We start from the raw sequence: 20,805 nt of genomic DNA, 5'->3' as shown, positions 1-20,805 counted from the left end.
TGTGTGGGAGAGAAACTCAGTCTGGAGGGAACTTTGGGATTTTAGCCTTTGCAGACCATTTACATGCACACAAACCTATAGAACACACTACAGGCAAGAGGACACCCCAAAAAGCATAATACGGCCTTTCATGAATTTACCTGATAATACATTTTAGGCAATCTACAGGTTGTATAATAAACCTTTAAAAGGTAGAAAGACAAACCCTCACACATCATACAAGAAGTGCATACAGGAATTATCATCACAGTGTCTGATCCAGAATCAGAGTTAGACATTGTGGGAACTGAGATGTTAAATCTGCGTTCAACTCCTCAGGCAAAACAGATCATCTCTGCGCAATATCAGAGATTAGATAATAAGCTCTTTAAGATTAATGTGTGACGGTTATTATTCGATTAGATTGTTGTGCAAATGCCTTAAGGTGGAATAACCACACCACAAACTCTGCCGCTGAGAGAAGATCCAAAATAATCACTGTGTTTCTCAACCGAGGGACAGATAATAATCAGTACAAATAAATAACAAAAAAAACATCTGTATCAGTTCCAAGTTTACTTATCTAACATTTAATGAAACTTTAATGAAGTTTTCACTTTAAGTGTAGCCTCTCAGAAGACACACGGGGAACCAGGGACTGCATATCACTCCATCAGAAACAACTCAGACTAACGGTATTTCATCACAATGGACATTAATTATTGTGCTTTGAAACACGTTTAAATGGACTGTATGTTATTTTAAAAATATAAAAGTTAAAACAGAAAAAGATCAAAAAAGTATATCGTTAAAATGTGGCTGGAAATCGTATAAAATGTCAAATTATGACAGATTCTGGCAAACAAGCACCATTCAAATGCATGAGGATACAATGTTTCAGGCGACCAGAAAAAATCAAGTTTCTCTAGATTTGAAAATTGTAAGAAACATTTTGTACATGTCCGCTTTGTTGACTCAAAAGCATATAGTTATAATACTATATAATAGATTTAGTCGTTTTTAGAGATTGGAATGCTTTTAAATGTTAGTGCGTACGGCAGTAGTTGCTAATCAAATATGTCAAAGCTTCACACTAAATGGCTAGGGACCTCTAAATAAGTTACTTTACTTTGAAATAAATGTTATTTGTACCATTATTTTCCTTTTTCGTGTGTCTGTGTTTATTATACCTTACCTATTTTAAACCAATCTTTAGACTGATGAAGTATATGTTTTGAAAGTATTTGGTTAGTGTGTTTGGAGTTAGTGTTTCTTACCTTGTAAATGTTTCTTTATATTACTACTCCTTACACGTTTAGACGTGTTGTTCAGATATAGTGCCAATGCTTTCTGTTTTAATGTCTGGGCCCCTATTCATATGTTTTGGACAGCTTATCGGGATGTCCCATTTCACATATCTACATTATGTCTTAGGGTTCTACCTATTTTTGTAATGTATTTTAACCGTTTGTGAATAAATGAAATAAATAAAAAGTTGAGTATGTATTTTTAAATCAATATCAAAAAGTAAATATTAACCAAACCATCACTAAGCTTTCATTCCACACGCCTCATACAGTTACACTGTTACCCTTTGTAGTTTGTGACTAAACGATTTAGGGGCTCAGCATATTGCTTAAGGACAGTGTGAGGGACCACCTGGTTGTAAATGGTTGCAGGTGCTGAACTTGAAGTCAAAAGGGGACATTTTCTCTAACCAGTGGACCAGTGGCAGAAACGCATGGTTTTGATATTCTAGAGTTACACAGAGGTCTGCTCCACGTGTTGAGGGCACATTTAGACCTGAGCTATGTCATGGTACACTAGCACACAGCCACGCAGACGGCCAGGGTCGTGCTACGCTAGGCTAGCATAAAGGCAGCCAGGCAGCATAAAATCCACACTGCTCCATGGTGCTAACTGCTGACTCTGTCTCACACCCCTGCGTAGTATAATGCCTCAGCTACCATGGCCTGTTCAGAGCCATGAAGCCAAGCCAAATTCACTAACCCTCAACCCAGAGCTGTACTGTTAACATAAAAAAAAAAGCAAAACTCCATGAATGCAAGTAAAAAAAACGAAATGTCTGTTAGCATCGTCGGGACATAAACAATCTGGACCCCACTGTCAAAATCTTTCCTTGCAAAGATGGGAAAACATATTTGGTTTTAGTGTGTCATTTCCATGCATGTGTATAAAGTCATAAAAATGATCAGTTAGCAGAGGAAATCACCACTCTGAAGGCAGAGCAGCAGTGATGTTTATGTCCATTGAAAACGACTGAGGTTTTCCTCTGCCTGCCAAAACTTTACTAGCGCACTAAACTCCAGCTTGAGCCAATCAGTGCACTTGCATGGCCATGTGAGCAGCAAGCGAATCGTAACGATAACCATGGCGACGAACACACCCAGTGCGTTTTACACATTGTTGAGGTTTGCAAACATGACCTTTCACTTAACATATAAAAATGTTGACATATAAAACACACTTTCAAGAAACAGAGGCATAAGCAGGCATTTTTCTAGAGCTATGGAATAAGAGGGGTTGCAATTGCAAAAAATGTACACAAACTGTAGTGGATTATTCAGACATGCAAGCAATAACTATTGGATGCTTTGATAAGTTGTACACATGTTCCCCAGAAGATTAATTCTTACTGACTGTGATTTTTCACAGTGAATTGCAATTTTCATGGTTTTGGACCGTAGCTTATTTATATATATATATAGAACAGATTGTGGGATATAATCATTAGCTGCAGCTCTATTGCCTGTGATTCCAAATTGCCAGGGGAAGTACAAACAAAAAACTCCATAAACCAAACATGACAGTCCTCAAGGCCTTGGAGGATTAACTATAAACGCATATCAAATATTTATGGACTTTTTTGCCTTATTACAATCCCTATGAATATACCTGGAACAAAAATATGTATAATAATGGATTAAAGGTTGCATATACCGTCTGTTACCAATTAGATTCTCTTGTATAGATATATTTACTCAAAACTAGATTTGTAAGAACATTCTTACACATAATAATCTGTAAAATTGAATCATTACTTCACTTAAACATTTATATAATTAAAGTTATTGTATTTGTTTTTATCATTATTCTGGACAGTCCTGTCTGAAATACCCTGCCTATAGTTACACACATGTGGAGGTGCATGACCAGGCGCCACGTCAACGTCACGCTTTCATGCTTTCCTTTAATACATCTGGCCTTCTGAACTACTGTATATCTTCCTGTTCACCGTCTGCTTCAAACTCCATCAAATTCTTCCTTCTCCGTCTACCCTCTCCATTCTCCTGACCACTATCTTCTTTTGATGCATTTTGCTGTACCCCAAAGTCAATAAATCACAATTTGTCACTTTTTTTGGAAAGAGCTGCATTAATATATTCACTATATACCTCCTTTAGATCAAATCATCCCCAAGTATGAGTGTGCATCTTGGCCACAAAGTGAAAACAGTGCAAAGGGGAATTTAGCAGCATCTGCTCCCAAAACCCACAAACATCTGTGTCATCCAGCTGGCCTCCAGGGAGCGGATTCCACTGCTGGGAAACACATGACCAGCTATCCTGCGTGTGGGTGTCTGCATTTTGGTATGAATATGTCGGCATGCTTAATCATATTTCAGCCGTGCGTGTGTGCTGAAGAGCGGGATTTAGTGTGAGCTGGCTGACACATTTTGTCCCTGATCAAAGGTGACAGCGCCACTTGCTGTGACTGTCAGGTACTATATAGGAATATGGAGATTGCGTCGGCTGTGTCATTTTGCTGACAGTGCTCCAGTTTGTGTGTGTTTGTATGCGTTCTTGCCAACTGTATTAGCGCTAACTTTATTAGCATTCAGAGCGGCTCAGGGCTGTCACAGGTCCTTAGGCACTCAGCGGAGGGCAGGAAAAACACATGTCAAAATATATTCACATTGAGCCTGATTGCAGGCAAGCCAGTTGGCTGCAATTTGACAAATGACATTTAATAGGTCATACTGCACCCTCTGCATACTGATGAGTGCTTAGAAAGGGAGAGAAAGAGTGAGGAAGATGGATGTGAAGATGGAGAGACAAGCAGACAAATGTATAGACGGCCAAATCAACAGATGGGACATTATTCATATTTTCCAACAGATCCCTTTCCAAAATAAAGTACCTCATGTCTTAATGTTCGCAGTTTTTCTACTTTAAAACATCTACCTGCTGGTAGTGTGGCATCGCTGTCCAAGAACAACCTTACTGGAAACAAAATATCTGATGCTTTCCAACAAAATGTAAGAATTGATCTCAGCATGTCTTATAGTTAGCATGAAATAGAGCCACTGAGGTGATATAGAGCCAGTTTGTGTGACCAAGGTAGTTTTTGGTCTGTTTAAAGTTGGCGGAAAAAACCTTCCATTTCATCTCAATGATTTGGAGATGAAATTATCTTTTGTTCTGTAGTTCAACTTTTAGCTGGCACCTTCTGCATAGGCATGCAGTCGTGGAAAATGAAATTGAAATGAATGAGATTGGGTTGCTTTTATTCAGGCAGGGCTCAAGCTGATCTGAACGCAGCTAAAGAGTGTAACGACATGCAAGTGCCTCTGAAGCCATTTAGCTAAATGTTTAAGTGGACATGTACACCATCTTAGCTTGGGGTGTTAGCAATTAGCATGCTGAGGCTGATGACATTTTTTGACAAAACAATATGTACACGTTTAAAACAGAATATGGAAAAAATAAAGAGATATCAACGTTTTTACAAATCACTCTCAGAGGAGCATGAGTTTCTGTCCCAGACTTAGTGACAATGCGTCAAAAAAGTTATTGAGACATTTCATATTAAACCACAAACCAGTATGAAACCTGTTTGTGGTGCTATAGAGGAAAAGTCCTTGGATCATCGTAGTCATGAACATCCATCATCTGTGCACCATCTGTAACTTATCTCATGACAATCCATCCAATAGTTGTTAAGATATCTCAGTCACCCGGGTCAAACGGGTCCGCGACCACCCGTTTTCGTGAGTGAAGAATTTCTTTTTGAAAAATAAAGGTTTCTTTTCTTCTTTTTTTTGGGAAAAAAGGCAAACTTTTATTTTGAAGGCCCGATTTTCTAACGCTGTGCATGCAGTAGGCGTTGGACTGGAAGTACCGACCATAAACGCCGGTTTTGAAAACTTCTGTCACGTAGTGATCATCTTCTCAATAAAACATCTTTGCTGATGTTTTTTCGAGTCCAAGTCCCCACGGAGAATAACTTTGCGGTAGAACTACTCTTGTCTTTATACATCCATGGGTACAACTTCAGATAAAAATTAACACATAATGAAATATGACCCCCGGTTTGATGATTGACAGGTCACAAAACAATGGGAGCTATCTACCCTAACCCACAATTGAAAGTAATTCAAACAGACTATCTACTCTTTGCTCTTCTCTCTGTGAGGAGCAGCAAGCTGTCAGAACTAAGTGAAAAACAAACAATGGCATAAAATATTATTAATATGTCGGGTAGCAATAGATTTATTTACCAGAATGCGTAGTTTATATGTTAGTATTTCTAAAAATCTCCTGGGGGCAGCATGTGTGCCTTTTTATGTTATACAGTTCAGCTTTGATACCATCATCTCATTAAACCTTATTTAAAAGCATTCTTCAGTTCTGTGAAGGGATATATGGACTGTACTTCACTTTAATAATGTATGCTGAAAAGCGTATATATTATAGCGATTTTTTTGTTGAATAGATTTGAGTGGTTCAAAATTTCGGGTCGCGATTGATTGACAAAGGAAAAAGTGGGTCCCGAGGCCTGACCAGTTGAGAACCACTGTTCTAGTATACCTCAACAATGGAATTAAGATCAGTAGAAATGGCCATGACATGGGACCTTTAAATAGCAAAAAGCTGCTCTAACAATTTGAATAAATTACTTTGTATGTCTTTATCTGGTACCGAAAAGCCTGTGACAACAATAGTTTACGATTAATGACATTGTTTACTGTCATCATCACAACTCAAATGGATACCCTCCCAGATTGTACTGCTTTATTATGAAATCCCAGACACAAGTGACAGTATTCAGAAAACCACTACTCGAGCTCTAACTCAGTCAAGACACTGTGGTGCAATCCTGAACCCCACAATGTGCACACTTGCAGCTCATTCTGCTCCGCTGTGGCCACCAGATGTGCAGCAAATGATTCATGAGCCAGAGAGGGCCGCTGTTAGTATTTGATACTGAATAACCAGTCCAAATCCATTTAGAAAAACCTCCTACACCCACAGATTTGGAATTTACCAAATGTACCATTCAAATGAGACCATGCATACTCTCTCAAATTGAATTTACACGTGAAATAAAATAAACAAGGTCTCCTTTCAAATGTTAAGGTAGTCATTTTAAGAAATATTGAGTCAGTGACAAGTTCAGGTTGAGACTAGAGAGGAGAGGAGAGGAGAGGAAACGAGACGAGACGAGAGAGGAGAGGAGAGGAGACGAGAGAGGAGAGGAGAGGAAAGGAGAGGAGACGAGACGAGAGAGGAGAGGAGAGGAGATGAGAGAGGAGAGGAGCTTTTAACAGAAAGCAGATGGAAGTCAGATGGTGAAGCGATCAACAGCAGCCTTATTCAAAATGAGGAATCACTATAGGCCACGTGAAGACCATAGAAACACATGAAAAAACCTCATATGGACTAACCGGGCGGAGCAAAGCTGAGCGTCTAAGTCCACATTTATTACCTGCTAATGCAACAGGGCTGTACGCTGGATTCATCGCCAAATTCATACACAGAAACATTCAGACACACCCACATTCCTGCTGCTGCGTGTCACTGAAGTACGAAGAGGAACTGACTGCGGTGACACGCCGATAGCAAAGAGATCAGATTTGAATATGTTGAAGGCTGATAAAGTCATAAATCATGAATGAGAGGGAGGCAGGTGGTGTTGGACACTTCTATATGTGACTGTGCCAAGTTTTAGAAAGAGGAAGCATGAGGAAGACAGACCTGTTTAGAAGGTTGAAGGACACTCTGGATGCATATATGGTGACACGCACATGTAGGAGAAATACAAGAACATGCACTAATGAAAAGTATAAAATAAATGTGCTTTTTTTAATTAAGTATGACAGATTTGCGATAAGGATCCATGCTGCAATATACCAAATAAGCTTTGAGTAAATGCTGGAAGGCAATCATTATTTCCTTAAAATAACTCCAGCTGGAATGTTTTTGAATTCCAGCTGAGGAAAGGGCATGATATATATATACACACACTTAATAATATTGTTTAATGTTGAAATATATAATGATATGGGGAATACAAAAAAAATCTTAAACAGTCCATATTAATTTACATAACATTTTATGTTATTGTTTTGTATTTATTTATATATTTCTCTACTTTATTTGTTGTTGTCCTTTTCAATGTATTACATCTTCACTGATATGCTTTGTTTGCACGCTCCATCTTCCCAATTATTGAAAACTATAATTTGATTTTGATCAATCAATAGTTCTGACGAATTGTTGTAAAAAAAGATTCAACATTGTCCCTATTCATTTTCAACTGTTAATTATTTTCCTATTAAGGTCAGAACTATGTTATGCTTCTTAAACACAGGACACTAGCTGGCATGCGCACATGAGCTAATGTCACACTTAGTTACTGCCGTGACGACGCACATTACACCCAGCAGTGACGCTGCAAAAACCCTGGCTAAACATAGGAGCACAGCCATTTGTACAGTCCAGTAAGAGATACAGAGAGTGTGTGTGTGTGTGTGCGTATGCGTGTGTGTGTGTGTGTGTGTGTGTGTGTGTGTGTGTGGCACCTAAGTACACCTCAGGGACAGAGGGGTTCAGGGCCTTTTAAATAAATAAACAAACACATAAATAAAGTCAATCGATAGAGGGAGCCTGATCCTGCACTCCGGGCCTGTGTTTGGCCTCTCACTTCATAAGAGAGGCCTGGGGGAGAGAGAGGGGGGAGAAGGGGAAGAAGGGAGGGGACAGGGGGGGAACTGAGAGAGAGAGAGAGAGAGAGAGAGAGAGAGAGAGAGAGAGAGAGAGAGAGAGAGAGAGAGAGAGAGAGAGAGAGAGAGAGAGAGAGAAGGTTGGATTACTTCTCTCTTGGTGGTTGTATAGTGCTGGTTAGTGAAAGCCAAGGCCTGCTCTCCCTATAACAGAAAACAGAACCCCCCCCGTCTTAAACACACAAATGCACACACACCTGTCTTTACACTTCCCTGAGGCACACTTCACACAAATCATATGCTTATCTAAACTTAAACCTGTAACACATACATCAGCATAACTCCCCCTGTGCTCAGCGCAGGTTCCTTAAAACCTAAATTTGTCACAGATTAAAGCGTATGAGGCCGTGCATCCTGCAGCAGGAGCATGCGTCCCTTAAAGGCCTAAACTGTGCAACTATGAGGAGTGTTCTGCCTTAAGCGACTAGCAATCACTCATCCCAACGTTCCCAGCTCCCCGGTGCTGTAAAAACTAGAATGAGAGTGAATGCACTTGCTGAAGAATTCCATCTGACAGTTTTGAATGTCAAGGGCAGCATGATGTGTCTGTGTGTGTGCGTGCGTGCGTGCGTGCGTGCGTGCGTGCGTGCGTTTGTTTAAACAAGCCAAACTAGGGAGAGGTTTAAGTATCGGCATATCTCCCGTGCGCAAAACTAATCACACCTGGTCCTCGCTCCCGTAAACCGCCGCAGTCCAGGCGAATGTCGGCACAGGGCAGTAATATTTCCGACAAATTAAGACTTGTTCCGATGTGGAGGTGGAGAGAGGGGGGGAGAGAGGGGGAGGTGGAGGGGGAAACAGTGTGCTGGCAAGGATTCAAGTGAGCAATTCCATCGACATGAGAGAAATGCTTCCCAGAAACTCAGAATAATATTTATGTTGTGCTGGTGATTTTTTTCTTCCTCCCACCTGTGTGCAGCTTGTTGCTTTAAAATGGGAGCCTGATACAGCAGAACAGGCAAAGGCACGAACGGGAAAAACAGAAACCTTCTCCTTGACAGACGACTTGTTTTTCTCCAAAGCTTTTAGTACATGGAAAAAGTAGTATAGCCTGCTGCTTATGTAACATTTTAGTTAAAATTCCCATGTGACGTTACATTTTAAATGCTTAACAAGATTAATGGGACTCACTCTGTAAAAACATATTCACAATTTGCGTATAAGAAAACATATGCAGTTTTACCATATAATTTATTGGTTAAATATTGACCAGGTGAAAGATTTAGTTGGGTTAAAACATGACAGTTTGGATCTGTCACAGCCGCTGACTGATGACATCAATGGCAGAGTGCATATTAGCCAATGAATGGTGGTGTGGTGTGACACAGGATGCCCTGAGGGTCGACCAATTAGCTGCTGACAGGAAGAGAGATGTGTGGCTGCCCGAGGGTCTGGCTGAGGCGAGGAGTAAGACGTGGGAGAGTGGACGGAGAGAAAATGTGTTGGTGCAAGGCATGGGAGAGGTTGAAGGTGCAACATTACCCTAGCTACACAGCTGGTGGAGAAGCAAAGAGGCTATTGAGCAACATATGTCTCAGTTGGGAAAGGCTGGAGCTTAAAGGGAAATGTGCTTTGTCATTATCTCACATTTGAAGTCATTCACAGAGTTATTTCTCCCACGGGTCTAGCTGCCAATTCAACATGTTCATTTGACTTGAAATGTTGAATTGGCCTAAAACCTGCTAACATGGGACGACCTTAGCCAACTCTGAGGGACACAACGCAAGAAAGGGATCACTGATACTCACTGACTTACCGACATTAGCCAACGGCAGGCCCTAGCTTGGTGTATCAGGGCATAAGATGTACTGAGCAAAGATGGATGATTAAATATCTCATAGCTTTTGACCTAACTATGTAAACACTTTAATTTGTAGCCCATCAATAACCCAGGTGTAGTGGGTGTATGGTGTAGTTACATTTACCACAGGCTGATTACTTCTGTCGGATTCTATTGGGGACGGCAAAGAATGTATTGTTTACAACCATAAATAACGTGATGAAGATTTGCTTTTCCATTTTACAGAAAAATGTCAATATTGTACAGTTATTTGTATTTTAACGCTATGCAAAAATAGGGGTGGTTTTGTCAGGCAAGACATTTGCATGCTAATTGTGGTTTACTGGAATAGGGTGGGACTGTGCAGGAGCAGCAATGCAATGAATACTGGTTATTTTATAAACATTTCAAATGAGCCAAAAGTTGGCTACAGGCAGAAAGCATTACATGGATTTTCCAGTATTATATTTGAACATGAACACAGGTAAATTCAAGTCTGTAAGATAACCTGACAAACTAGAGTGAAGCGTGCAGGTTGGTCCAGAAGAATGCTTCCCGCTTTGATATCTCCAGCATGGCACACACACCGATGCCTGTATTAAACACACACACACACACACACACACACACACACACACACACACACACACACACACACACACACACACACACACACACACACCACACAACACACACACACACACACACACACACACACACACACAACACACACACACACACACACACACACACACACACACACACACACACACACACACACACACACACACACACACAACACACACACACACACACACACACACACACACACACACACACACACACACACACACACACACACACACACACACACACACACACACACACACACACACACACACACACACACACACACACACACACACACACACTATGTTTTCTGGGAGCATTGCCCACAGCAATAAAACGCAGACCACAGTACTTCCAGCAAACCAACCGCTGCCTGCCGGCCAACTGAAATGCTTCTCTCTCTGTTTCTCACTAACAGAAACATCTTATCAGCTGGGAATCAGATAATAACAGCAGCAGCACAGCTGGAAATAACAGAATCTCCATACTGAGAGAAGTGTATACTGGCAGTGACGCAGCTACTTTGAAAAAGCACACACAGATACACGAGTTGGTCAAACAAAACCTTGCATGGACCTGATCAATCTGTTTCACGGCCTCGGCAAAGGCTGCTCAACATAAAGCTGAGCTGCACTATCTGTGGATATGAAAACACCAGCCTGTTATGGATAAGACACCCGAGCTGTTTTTAAATATTATCTAACTTCTCATCCAGTCACTAACTTTCTCTTTTTAGGCAATACAGCCAAAATACAATACATTCATAAAATGAAGGTGCTAAGCTAACATGATATTCAGGGTCATTTCAGTCATTTCCACTTCATTGTGTAAGTCCATCGCTGCCCTCTTATTCGCCCTTTTCTGGTGACTGAAACACAGAAATCATCTTTAGTTGATGTGAAGGAAACTGGGGGATAAAACCCTCATATTTTTGTTGATGGAATTTAAATTTTCTATGGGCAGTGCCAATTCTTTGGTTAGAAGCGATCACAGTCAGAAAGCTTTTGTTCGAGTGAAATCCATCCTCTGGGGACCTTGAATATCTAAACCAAATGTATACGTAATACTTCCAATATTTGCCTCATTATTGATTGACCCTAGCAATGATAAGATGGATAAAATTCAGAGGATCAAGTCAGTAGGATTCATCCTCTGGGGAGCATGCATGTCTGTATACCTCAGTTCCATCCCATGGTTGAGATATTTGTCTTCTGGACCAAAGTGGTAGATGATCCCAGCCGATTGGGCTAATAATCTTGTATAGATGTGTTTTACGACTGTCTTTTACAAGAACACTGCTCCTTTGTCTGGTAAAGACTTACTCATTGCTGGAACCAAACATGTACAAAAAAAAAAGGTGAATTATTGTATTAATCTGACATGGTTTGAATGACTTCTGTGGTATATTAAGCTCCAAGTATTAAACCATGTAAGCCCCTTGGCTCACATAAACAGCCGCTCCAGGTTTCACTGCCTTGAATGTAGATGAGTGTTGAATTATGAATTGTTTTGAACCCCTAACCTCTGCAGGGGTTGAGTGAGGTGAACGCTCGTGGTGCTAGTGACACTTTATATTTCTCTCTTTCCATTAGACATTAAGCAGTGACATCACAGCGTGACCCCTGACATTCAGGTGGTCTGTTCCAGATGCTTGTAGGTCGTAAGCGCTGCTGCTAGCATGATGATGGTTGTGACTGAGGAAAAAGGGGGTAGGCATATGAGTGGCTGTATGGGGGGGGGGGGGGGAGCAGGTGCTGTTTCTGGAGAGACTCATACGACTGTCTTGGAAAATGGGCAACAGAAAACCTAGCAAACTACAAAACAGTGTGGAAAGTATCTGCAAGTCACAGTGGATCATAGGTTTTATTGAATCCAAAGTTACTGTGAAATGAGAAATGAGACTGGTTTTGAAAAAGTGAAGGATATGCATCATTGTAATCCTTCAGTGTAATAATTACTGGTTGCTTCCCCATGTCTGGCTATAGCACAGCACTGATTTATCCTGCTTCCACTCCCTTAACTCTCACTTTCTCCTGTCACTCCAAGTGAAAATAAGGTGTTACTGTTATTTAAAGTGGCTCTGATTGAAGGTTTACCTCGTGTAAAGGTTTCCTACAGTGACTGTATAATAGGCTGGCTGATTGAGATGGGATTACCGTATTTAGGCAGTTAGGGTATTATGTCACTTCAATGCCTGTGAAACTCAAGTGGAACAGGTGTCCAATTCAAACAAAATCTACATTGCAAGAATTGCCATCAGGGGAATAATGCATCACACTCAATCGTGTGTACTGGCACCAGATCCCAGCGTAAGGGAGCAGACTCTTGACACGAGCTTCCTTCCACATGACATTTAAAACCACTGCTGTCCCTTTTCCCTCCAATCCAGAACTACTACCCTCCTCCGTTACATACTCACTCTCCTCCCCCCCCCCCCCCCCCTCCCAGTCCCTTGCCTGGCGGTTGAGGCTGTGCATTATTAGAAACACATGTGGAGTACCAAAGGTTTTCTGCTCGGATTGAGACAAACATGCTTTAAGTTGTGGGAAGCAAACATAGCCCCGAGACCCGGAGAGACACACTGACTAATACTGGCTGCTGTGGTCATGTTCACAGCGCTCACACATACAGAAGAGGGGAGACACATTAAAACAACTTTATCTGTGTAAAAAGAAACATTGTCTTCATCCTGGAAAAAAAAAAGTCTGGCATTAGGATCTGGTAATACATCTCCACAGGGAGACAAAGAAATGCACAGAGAATTCCTTTCTTTACATATTACAGTGTAATGATGGATTTGAGAGTGGATTGAAGAGCTCAATGGGGACACACGTACTTAACATAAGCGTGTGATGCATGGCTCACAGTGGCACAGACTTCCAATGCATCATCCTCAACAGAGAACCGCAGAGAGCCACTGTCCCCTCGGCCAAGTCTGCACCGAGCAGAAAGCACACATGTGGCTCTGACAGCATGGCAGCTAACTCCTTAAATACATCCGACTGTAGAGGTCATTAATAACACCACGTGTTGATCTTAGGAAGGTACTGAGGTTTAGTTAGATTACTGTAGCAGGAAAAGCCACCAAAGTTCACCCCAAGGAAGGCCAGATGTTTTAAGGGAATGTAAAAAAGAGGCCAGCTTGGATGTAGGAAAACGCACAAAAGAAAGTGAAAACACAAAATTGGATACCAAAAACAACACTAATGTGAATGACATGTGCACTGTGAACAGAAGCCCATCCATCCGTCATCAAGATTGGTGTAGGGAGTAAAGCATTAATCCCCAGAGGGACATGGTGTGGTAAAGTGATAGAGATCACGCAGTGACGAAGAGGCGTCGTTCTCTGAAGCTTAAGAAGGCCATCAGTCTTCTAACAAGGGTCAGATCGACCTGCAAACAACTCAACAAGAGAGAGGCGTTCCAAAATGATATTCCATACCTCCAGCAGGAAGACAGATAATGATCCATCAAAGAAATGAATGCTGGGAAAATTCTAAATGTGAATATAAACTTCAGGTTGAGGCCTCTCTTTAGCATTTCATCTTGCTACCTTTACATTCATGTCAAATCCTTTTATACAAACATTTATACAAAAGTTTCAAAGTTGAGAATCATTTAATGATGTGCTAATTGGCATTGCATATCTAACTGTGTCCACAATACTGTCAAAACACCTAGATAGAACACACTCTTCTATTGTTTGTCCTTATCACACAAGAGGTCAAACACCCGTCTATAGGTCAAGTCATGTCAAGGGTCAGATCTACAGAGGTCAACAGGTTTTCTCAGGTCTCTTGAGCTTCTTATTGATCACAGAGTAAACAGATAAGGTAGCACCAGTAGCTCATAGTCTTTCAAACATTCAGATCCATCTTTGAAACCAATAGAGCCATACTTCATTTAAATGGTTGTTCAACTGACTTGCAAAGGCTGTTAAAATATTATTCGTAATAATTTGTTTGCAAAGAGCAACACATTGAAACACAAATCTAAGTTATCTCACTGGTAAGCATTACATCCCACTTCTATATTGATATCTTCCATGGTTTAGCATTTTATTATTTCAGGGTGATCTTATGACATTTTCCATGAAATGTAATCCAGTCTTTGAGGTGTTGAAGCCTTTTAGAGGAGTTGGTTTGCCGTCAGACTCCGAGACAAACGGCAGCAGCTCTGACGATGTCCAACTCTAAACACAGTGCAGGAGGAAGCCTCCTCGCCTTCACACTTGTCCCACAAATCTTGCCTTTACATACAGTATGTAGCGCAAAAATAAACACATTTTGCCTCCCCTGGTCTGTCTGTCTTCCCTCTTTCTGCTCTGTCTCTCCTCTGCCTAAGTCATATGAGGGTGTATAAACACCAGCCTCTGTGGTTCAGCGAGCACAGAGACAGGATATGAGAGTGATTCCCCTCACCTCTCCCTTTTGAACATGCGTCACTGACGGTGAAAGGTGGCTCTTTTCCAAACAAGGGCCACGCGGGGGTCAGATCTGCTCTGCTGCGTGTCTGTTAATACAGTTTCAACCTCAGCATCCCAGCAGAGGAAGCAGAAACCCCCTCACTGCTCAGTATATGGACCCTTCACAACTCAATCATATCTCAATGTACACACTTCAACAACTGAGATGTAACAAGGGAAATCAAACACACTGAAGGAGGTGGAGGTTCAACTAGGACCCTGGAGTAGCAAAAGGGCCCAGACAGGATTATAAGAATTAGAGTGAGAACATAAGGGAACGGGGGTCAGGTGAGTGCTGTGTCTAGAGAAATTATTAGGCAAATATTTTGATAATAGGTAAAGTCATTTTTAAGCAGAAATGCCAAGTATTTTATTGCTTCCAGCTTTAGAAATGTGAATATTAGCAAATATTCAGAGCTTTTCTTCATACATAAAATGAATATCTGTAGGTTTTGCATTGTCACTCCGACAAAAAATCTCCTTGGGTTTTATTTGCCCTTTAATCTTGTTTCTAATGTTTTAAAGTCCAAATGATAAGAAACTAAGCAAATAGTTGCAACAGTAGTCCAATGACAGGATAACAATCAGCATTATGTAACTTGTTTAGGCAGAAATGGTTCCAGCTAATCAGTACTCTGCTGTTTGTTGTATCTTCCATGATTTCAAAACACGATATCTTTGGGTTTTCGCACTATAAGCAGTTTGTGTACAGTATGTCCATTTGGGATTATAAGAGTTTTAGTGGACACAGACCAAACAATGAAATAATCAATCAAGAAAACAATCTACCGATTAGACCTTACGACAGCAGTTTCAATTGAACTCTCTGCCCTTTGCTGCATGTTGTGCACTTTTGATTTTTTCCGGGAATTCCTGTTTAACTATTTTATCCAATAACAAGGCAGAAAGCCAGCAAAATAAATTCCAAGAATTGGGGAGGGAGCTCTGAAACTGATCTTGAAGCTTGTAGTGGCCCAACACTTAGGTAAAACATTGTTTGGGTTATTTGGTCACTGATCCGTAGATGGAAGGCAACTCAAGGACAACTGATTGCTTAACACAGCTCTAAAACTAAATATAACAGCAAGAAGTTGGAGCAATGTAATTTGGCCTGTATGTAATAACTCAAATCAAATTTTGGCAAGTCTTGCCTTACAACCAAAGCCTCTGATGGAGGAAGCAGCGAATGAATCAACCAGGGAATTGAAGAGGAGGAGAAGAAAGAGGAAGCAGAGATGTGTAGGGAGGAGCCTGGATGCAGAGGTGTTTCATAAGCCCCCATCGCCAAATCTTGAACCTCGGGTTGCCAGGTCCTAGCTGTTAGGGTGGAGAGACTTTAAGGCTGATTCACAGGAAAAGTGTACATAACACCGGTAAATGGAAACCGGGAACACGTTTTTCATTGGTAAGTCTCATTTAGCCAGGCCAATTACCTTCCTTGTCTGTGTGCTTACCCACTTAAATATGTGAAAATGGATTTAGATAAAGTGGCTATCATACTGAGTGGGTGAAAGAGCACAAGTCTGAGAGATATATGTAGTGTGGCAGTAAGCTGGATCCAATCAGACGATGTTCCGGGCTCTTAAGTCGACTGTGTCAGACACTGTCAGCTTCACTTACACCTATCCCTGCACAGCCCCCATAGCACCACATTACTAAATGACTATCTAATAACCCATCCCAGGCTCATTACTCAAACTCAAATTGGAGCAGTTTAGATCCAATCCAAGATCCCCTCACAGCGCTTTAGATCAGAAATATACAGGGCTGGCCATTAAAAAAAAAAAGTCATCATTTTCAGTGCAGTGACTGCTGCTCATAAATGTCATAAAGCTGGATTGGTGTGATGGGGGAGCAGAAGCAGGGAAGAAGGCGAAGGGGGGAGTACAGGAGAGAGGGGATTGGAGTGAAATGAGAGAAAGTAAGAGACACAAATCTAAAGCAGTGATAATGTTAGCATGCCATCTAGTGGTAAAAGGTATTTATTTTCCTGAAAGAGCTTGGAATACATGATTTTGTGAAGTGGCCTGGCATCACAAGATGATAACATGTAGAAAAAGTCGAAGTATGATTGTATTTCCATAAAATGAATACAAATGAATGAAGACCCAGGCAGCATGAACAGCAGAAGTAGACTCTTACTTCGAAACAAAGTCTTGGGAGCTTCATGATAAGACTGTGTTTTTCCACTGAATGAAGTCAGCCGTCTTACTTGAATAAAGTGTTTTTTCAGCAACCAATATTTCCACCGCAATCTGAATCTCATGATTTCATGCTCTACTCAGCTGGAACCCAACAGTTGCAGACACAGCAGACAACTCGACAGTTTATTCTTAAGGAGAGTGCACACCACAGTAGAGATCAATGTGGTCTAAAGACAAAATAATTACTTTCAGTCAATAATCCAGATATGGTGTTTGATTAAAAGCATTGTTGGCGAGCGCTGTGTGAAATCCCCCATAACTCTTTAAAACTTGTTCTGGTAGGGATGATTATCTGAAAGTCGGCTAATGTTACAATGTGAAACGGATCGGTCACACCTTCCATGTCCAGGCCAGCCTCACACATCCTGCACTAATGTGATATCATGCCCATCACAAATGCCTTCTGAAGCTTAATGAATATATAGCACAGAGAGGACCCCAATTAGTGGACCAGCGAGAGGGGGGAGGCGCCACGCCAAACCACGTAAAACAAACTTATCCTGACAGGGTCGCTTGTACAAAAAGGGGGGAGATAGGCGGATAGCAAAGGAGGCCGAGAGAAAATGAATTGCCTTCCTGACACACGTCAAAGCCAATCACCGAGGAGCATCCCTCTCCGTTCCCGCGCCCCAAATCCCCGCCGCCACCGTTGTGTTTCATCTGCTAGTGTTAGTATGCACACAGGCCGTGCGCCAGCCTCCAAATGTATTCATTTATTCAGAGCCCCTCGGAGAAATCACAGTGTCTTGTTGTCCTTTTTTTCCCCCTTCCTCGTCTGTCCAGATGGAATTTGCGTGAATAACATCAGTTTAGTGAGGCAGAAAATAAGTACAGGCTAGCACAGCAGAGGGGACTAGATTACACCCACCTCCCCAAAAAATAGGATGGAAAGACAAGTGTCACCTTCATACACTTCTCTCTCCGTCTCTGCCTCCCTTTCTCATTTTCTTCTCCGGGTCTATTCAAACTAATCAGGCGGGTTGAGAGATCCGTGCAGCTTTTTGCAACATTTATTTTGTATGCAGGTTCAATTAAACAGAAGAACATGAATCAAAGAACTAGAGCGGCTTTTTCATTACAAAAAGGTGAGAGGCCATCAAGGGAGTGCAGCCCAATGCTCATTTATCCGTGTTTTGTTTTGCATTTATAACGCAACTAATTGCATTAATTAATCAGATGTAGCCCTAATAGGAGGGAGAGCATCTTGCTCAAGTAATTGAATGAGATGAAAAAAAACTGTAAATCAATATTTCCAACCTCAATAAAGCCCAGAGGAAATTAAAACGTCTTCAGTCAGAAGAGTGGAAAGCCTCAATATTCGTTGAGCCTATCAGAAAGAATTCACTACACAGCCTTGAAGGAGTAATTGTCTTTAGTGCAAACTCTTGAAATTGATTTCAATAGAATCTGTAAGAAGTGCTTCACACGTGCCTGAATCTTTAACAGAGAAAGGCGAGTGTGTGATCTCATCGGTGGTCACTTTGGTTGTGATTACTATGAATGATGAATATGTGAGAGAGAAAAGCAAACTGAGAAACCTACCTCTCTGAGGACCGTGCTGCTGTATCCTCTGTACAAGCCTCGGAAACCCTGTGCAAAAATAACAGGACACAAAAAAATTACAATAACAGAAATACAGAAAAATGGTTAATGAAATCTCAAATTTGAACTCAACAGCACAAGACAGTATAACAAAAGTGATTGTTGTACAAGCAGCAGAGTTCAATATACACCCAATCAAATGTTTTAGTTTAAGATTCTGTAAAACAAATTGGAAGAAAAATGGTATAATAGTTACAACTTTTTATAACTTATTTCTCTCAATAAGGCCTTTAATTTCTACCATCTTTGGTGACATTTTAAAATGTCATCATAAGCGGCAGAACATATTTGACTCATTAAAGTTACTGCTGAGAGTTGGGTTGGGATTTAGTTATTGCTTTGCGTCAACCAGAGAAGTTTCCGGATGGTATTAATGATAGGAATGATGACTAAATCCACAAAGATCAGAGCAATAATAAACTTAGAGTTATGATTTGAAAGTGCCTTTGACTGCTGCATACCTCTTCTCTGAGTGTAGCCAGCAGCATGTTGTAGGTGGAGGAAGATGGAGAGGCCTGGGTCCTCTGTTTGACCACCTCTGTGGGCACCCGGATCAGACACGCCACCTACAGGATGGAAAGAACACGGATTATTAACCACGATCAAGGAAGAGCGCCAGGCATTGAAGAAGATTTTGGTGGTGACCAAACCAAAGAATTACAACTTCTGTGTCGGTCACGTGATGCCATGCTCAGCATTTTCAATCCTGCAAATTGAGCCGATATCCCACATTTGATTGACAGTCGCCATTCTAAAACTTGCCTTTTATCCAATGGCTAATTCAGAAAGCAGGATAGGGCTATCACCATTGCCTGTGTCAGATCAATCAACACAAGAAAGGGTGGGGTCAAGGGTTCACTAACCTGTTTTCAACGTAATATGATGGAAGCTATGACAAAGAAAAGGAGTTGCAGCTACAAAAAGTGTGATGAAAGTATTTATTTATGTGTGAAGTCGGGGGAAAGGTATTCTCTTAGAGTTTTTTGTCAAATTTGCTTTAGTTTTTTTCCAATCGCGAATGCAGGTGATTGAATATGATTTGGAGCGACACACCACATGCAAGACTATTTATACGCTAATAACTCTCAGCACCTAAATTATTAGGTTGCAAGTTATTTTCTGTCCATATTAATGATCATTGAACAGCCAGGACGCAGCGAATGGAAGCAGGCTTTAAGGAAAACACAAGCTTTATGGGCACCATGGATGGGGAAGATCACCTGAAAAAATGTTTACACTCAAAAGTTGAGCCATTTTGACTTCATGTGCCACTGAGCAGCTTTTATTATAATGAACGCGGCGCTGCCTCTTACGCTGTATCCAGTTAGCTCATGCTCATCTTTTACAGTAAAGCAAGTGAAGACAACATAATCTTTCCTTCATACATCCATGGGTGGTAGCAGATAATGTCCAATGGTTTTGCCTGAATAAATACAATCTTAATTTACACTGGGTATTTCCTTAAAAAGGGGTTTTCGATATCCATATTGTTCTTATTGCAAGTGGGTGTGTCAGGAGTCACACACACTATGTCCCAGGTGCGGCCCAGGTACAGAGTGCTAGCCTGTGTTTCTTTCTACATGGCAGGTGGCCGTGATGTGGCACAGCCTGAGGAGAGCAATTACATCAAGCCGGCGGGCTAACGAGTGCTGTAGTTAGAGTCGAGCCAATTAACAAACTAGTACACACAGAAGACATGACACCTGAGCAACAGGTTAAAAGTTCACCTGTGTATCTGTGTTTGAAAAACATGCATGCGCTGCCATCAAAACTCATCGTTTTAGGCTCACCTCAGTAACCACACTCCCCGCTACAAATTCCAACCCATCCGCCATGTGTCAACAAAAATATGGACTGCCAACAGCTAGTGAAGATAGACATGAATATTTATGCTTCAAACTCCCATCGCCCTAAAGGCAGGCAGGCAGGCGGGCGGGCGGGCACAGCTGCCCACCTGGCGACTTGATTTTCCATTTATCCTGCACCGGAGCGGAAACACCGGCTAACGGAGAGCAATCTCACAGAGCGATTGGTGAGACAGCCCCCTCGCTGCGACTCCCCCACGTTATAAAGATGCCAGTCTGCTAGTGCCACCCTCGCCACAGCAGCAAAACGAGTG

The 20,805-nt window shown here is 41.4% G+C and overlaps 1 protein-coding gene across 1 annotated transcript in view; it reads right to left on the bottom strand.

Moving 5' to 3' along the window:
- Window positions 1-20,805, bottom strand: part of slc25a26 (solute carrier family 25 member 26) — a 58,932-nt gene that overhangs the window by 22,452 nt on the left and 15,675 nt on the right. Inside the window, 2 exon segments of the mRNA XM_034121897.1 lie at window positions 18,627-18,674; window positions 19,148-19,252. Coding sequence (XP_033977788.1) covers window positions 18,627-18,674; window positions 19,148-19,252 — 153 coding nt within the window.

Source organism: Trematomus bernacchii, unplaced genomic scaffold (assembly GCF_902827165.1).
Source record: "Trematomus bernacchii unplaced genomic scaffold, fTreBer1.1, whole genome shotgun sequence".
Taxonomy (NCBI): domain Eukaryota; kingdom Metazoa; phylum Chordata; class Actinopteri; order Perciformes; family Nototheniidae; genus Trematomus; species Trematomus bernacchii.
This window is presented reverse-complemented; position numbering and strand designations above follow the sequence as displayed.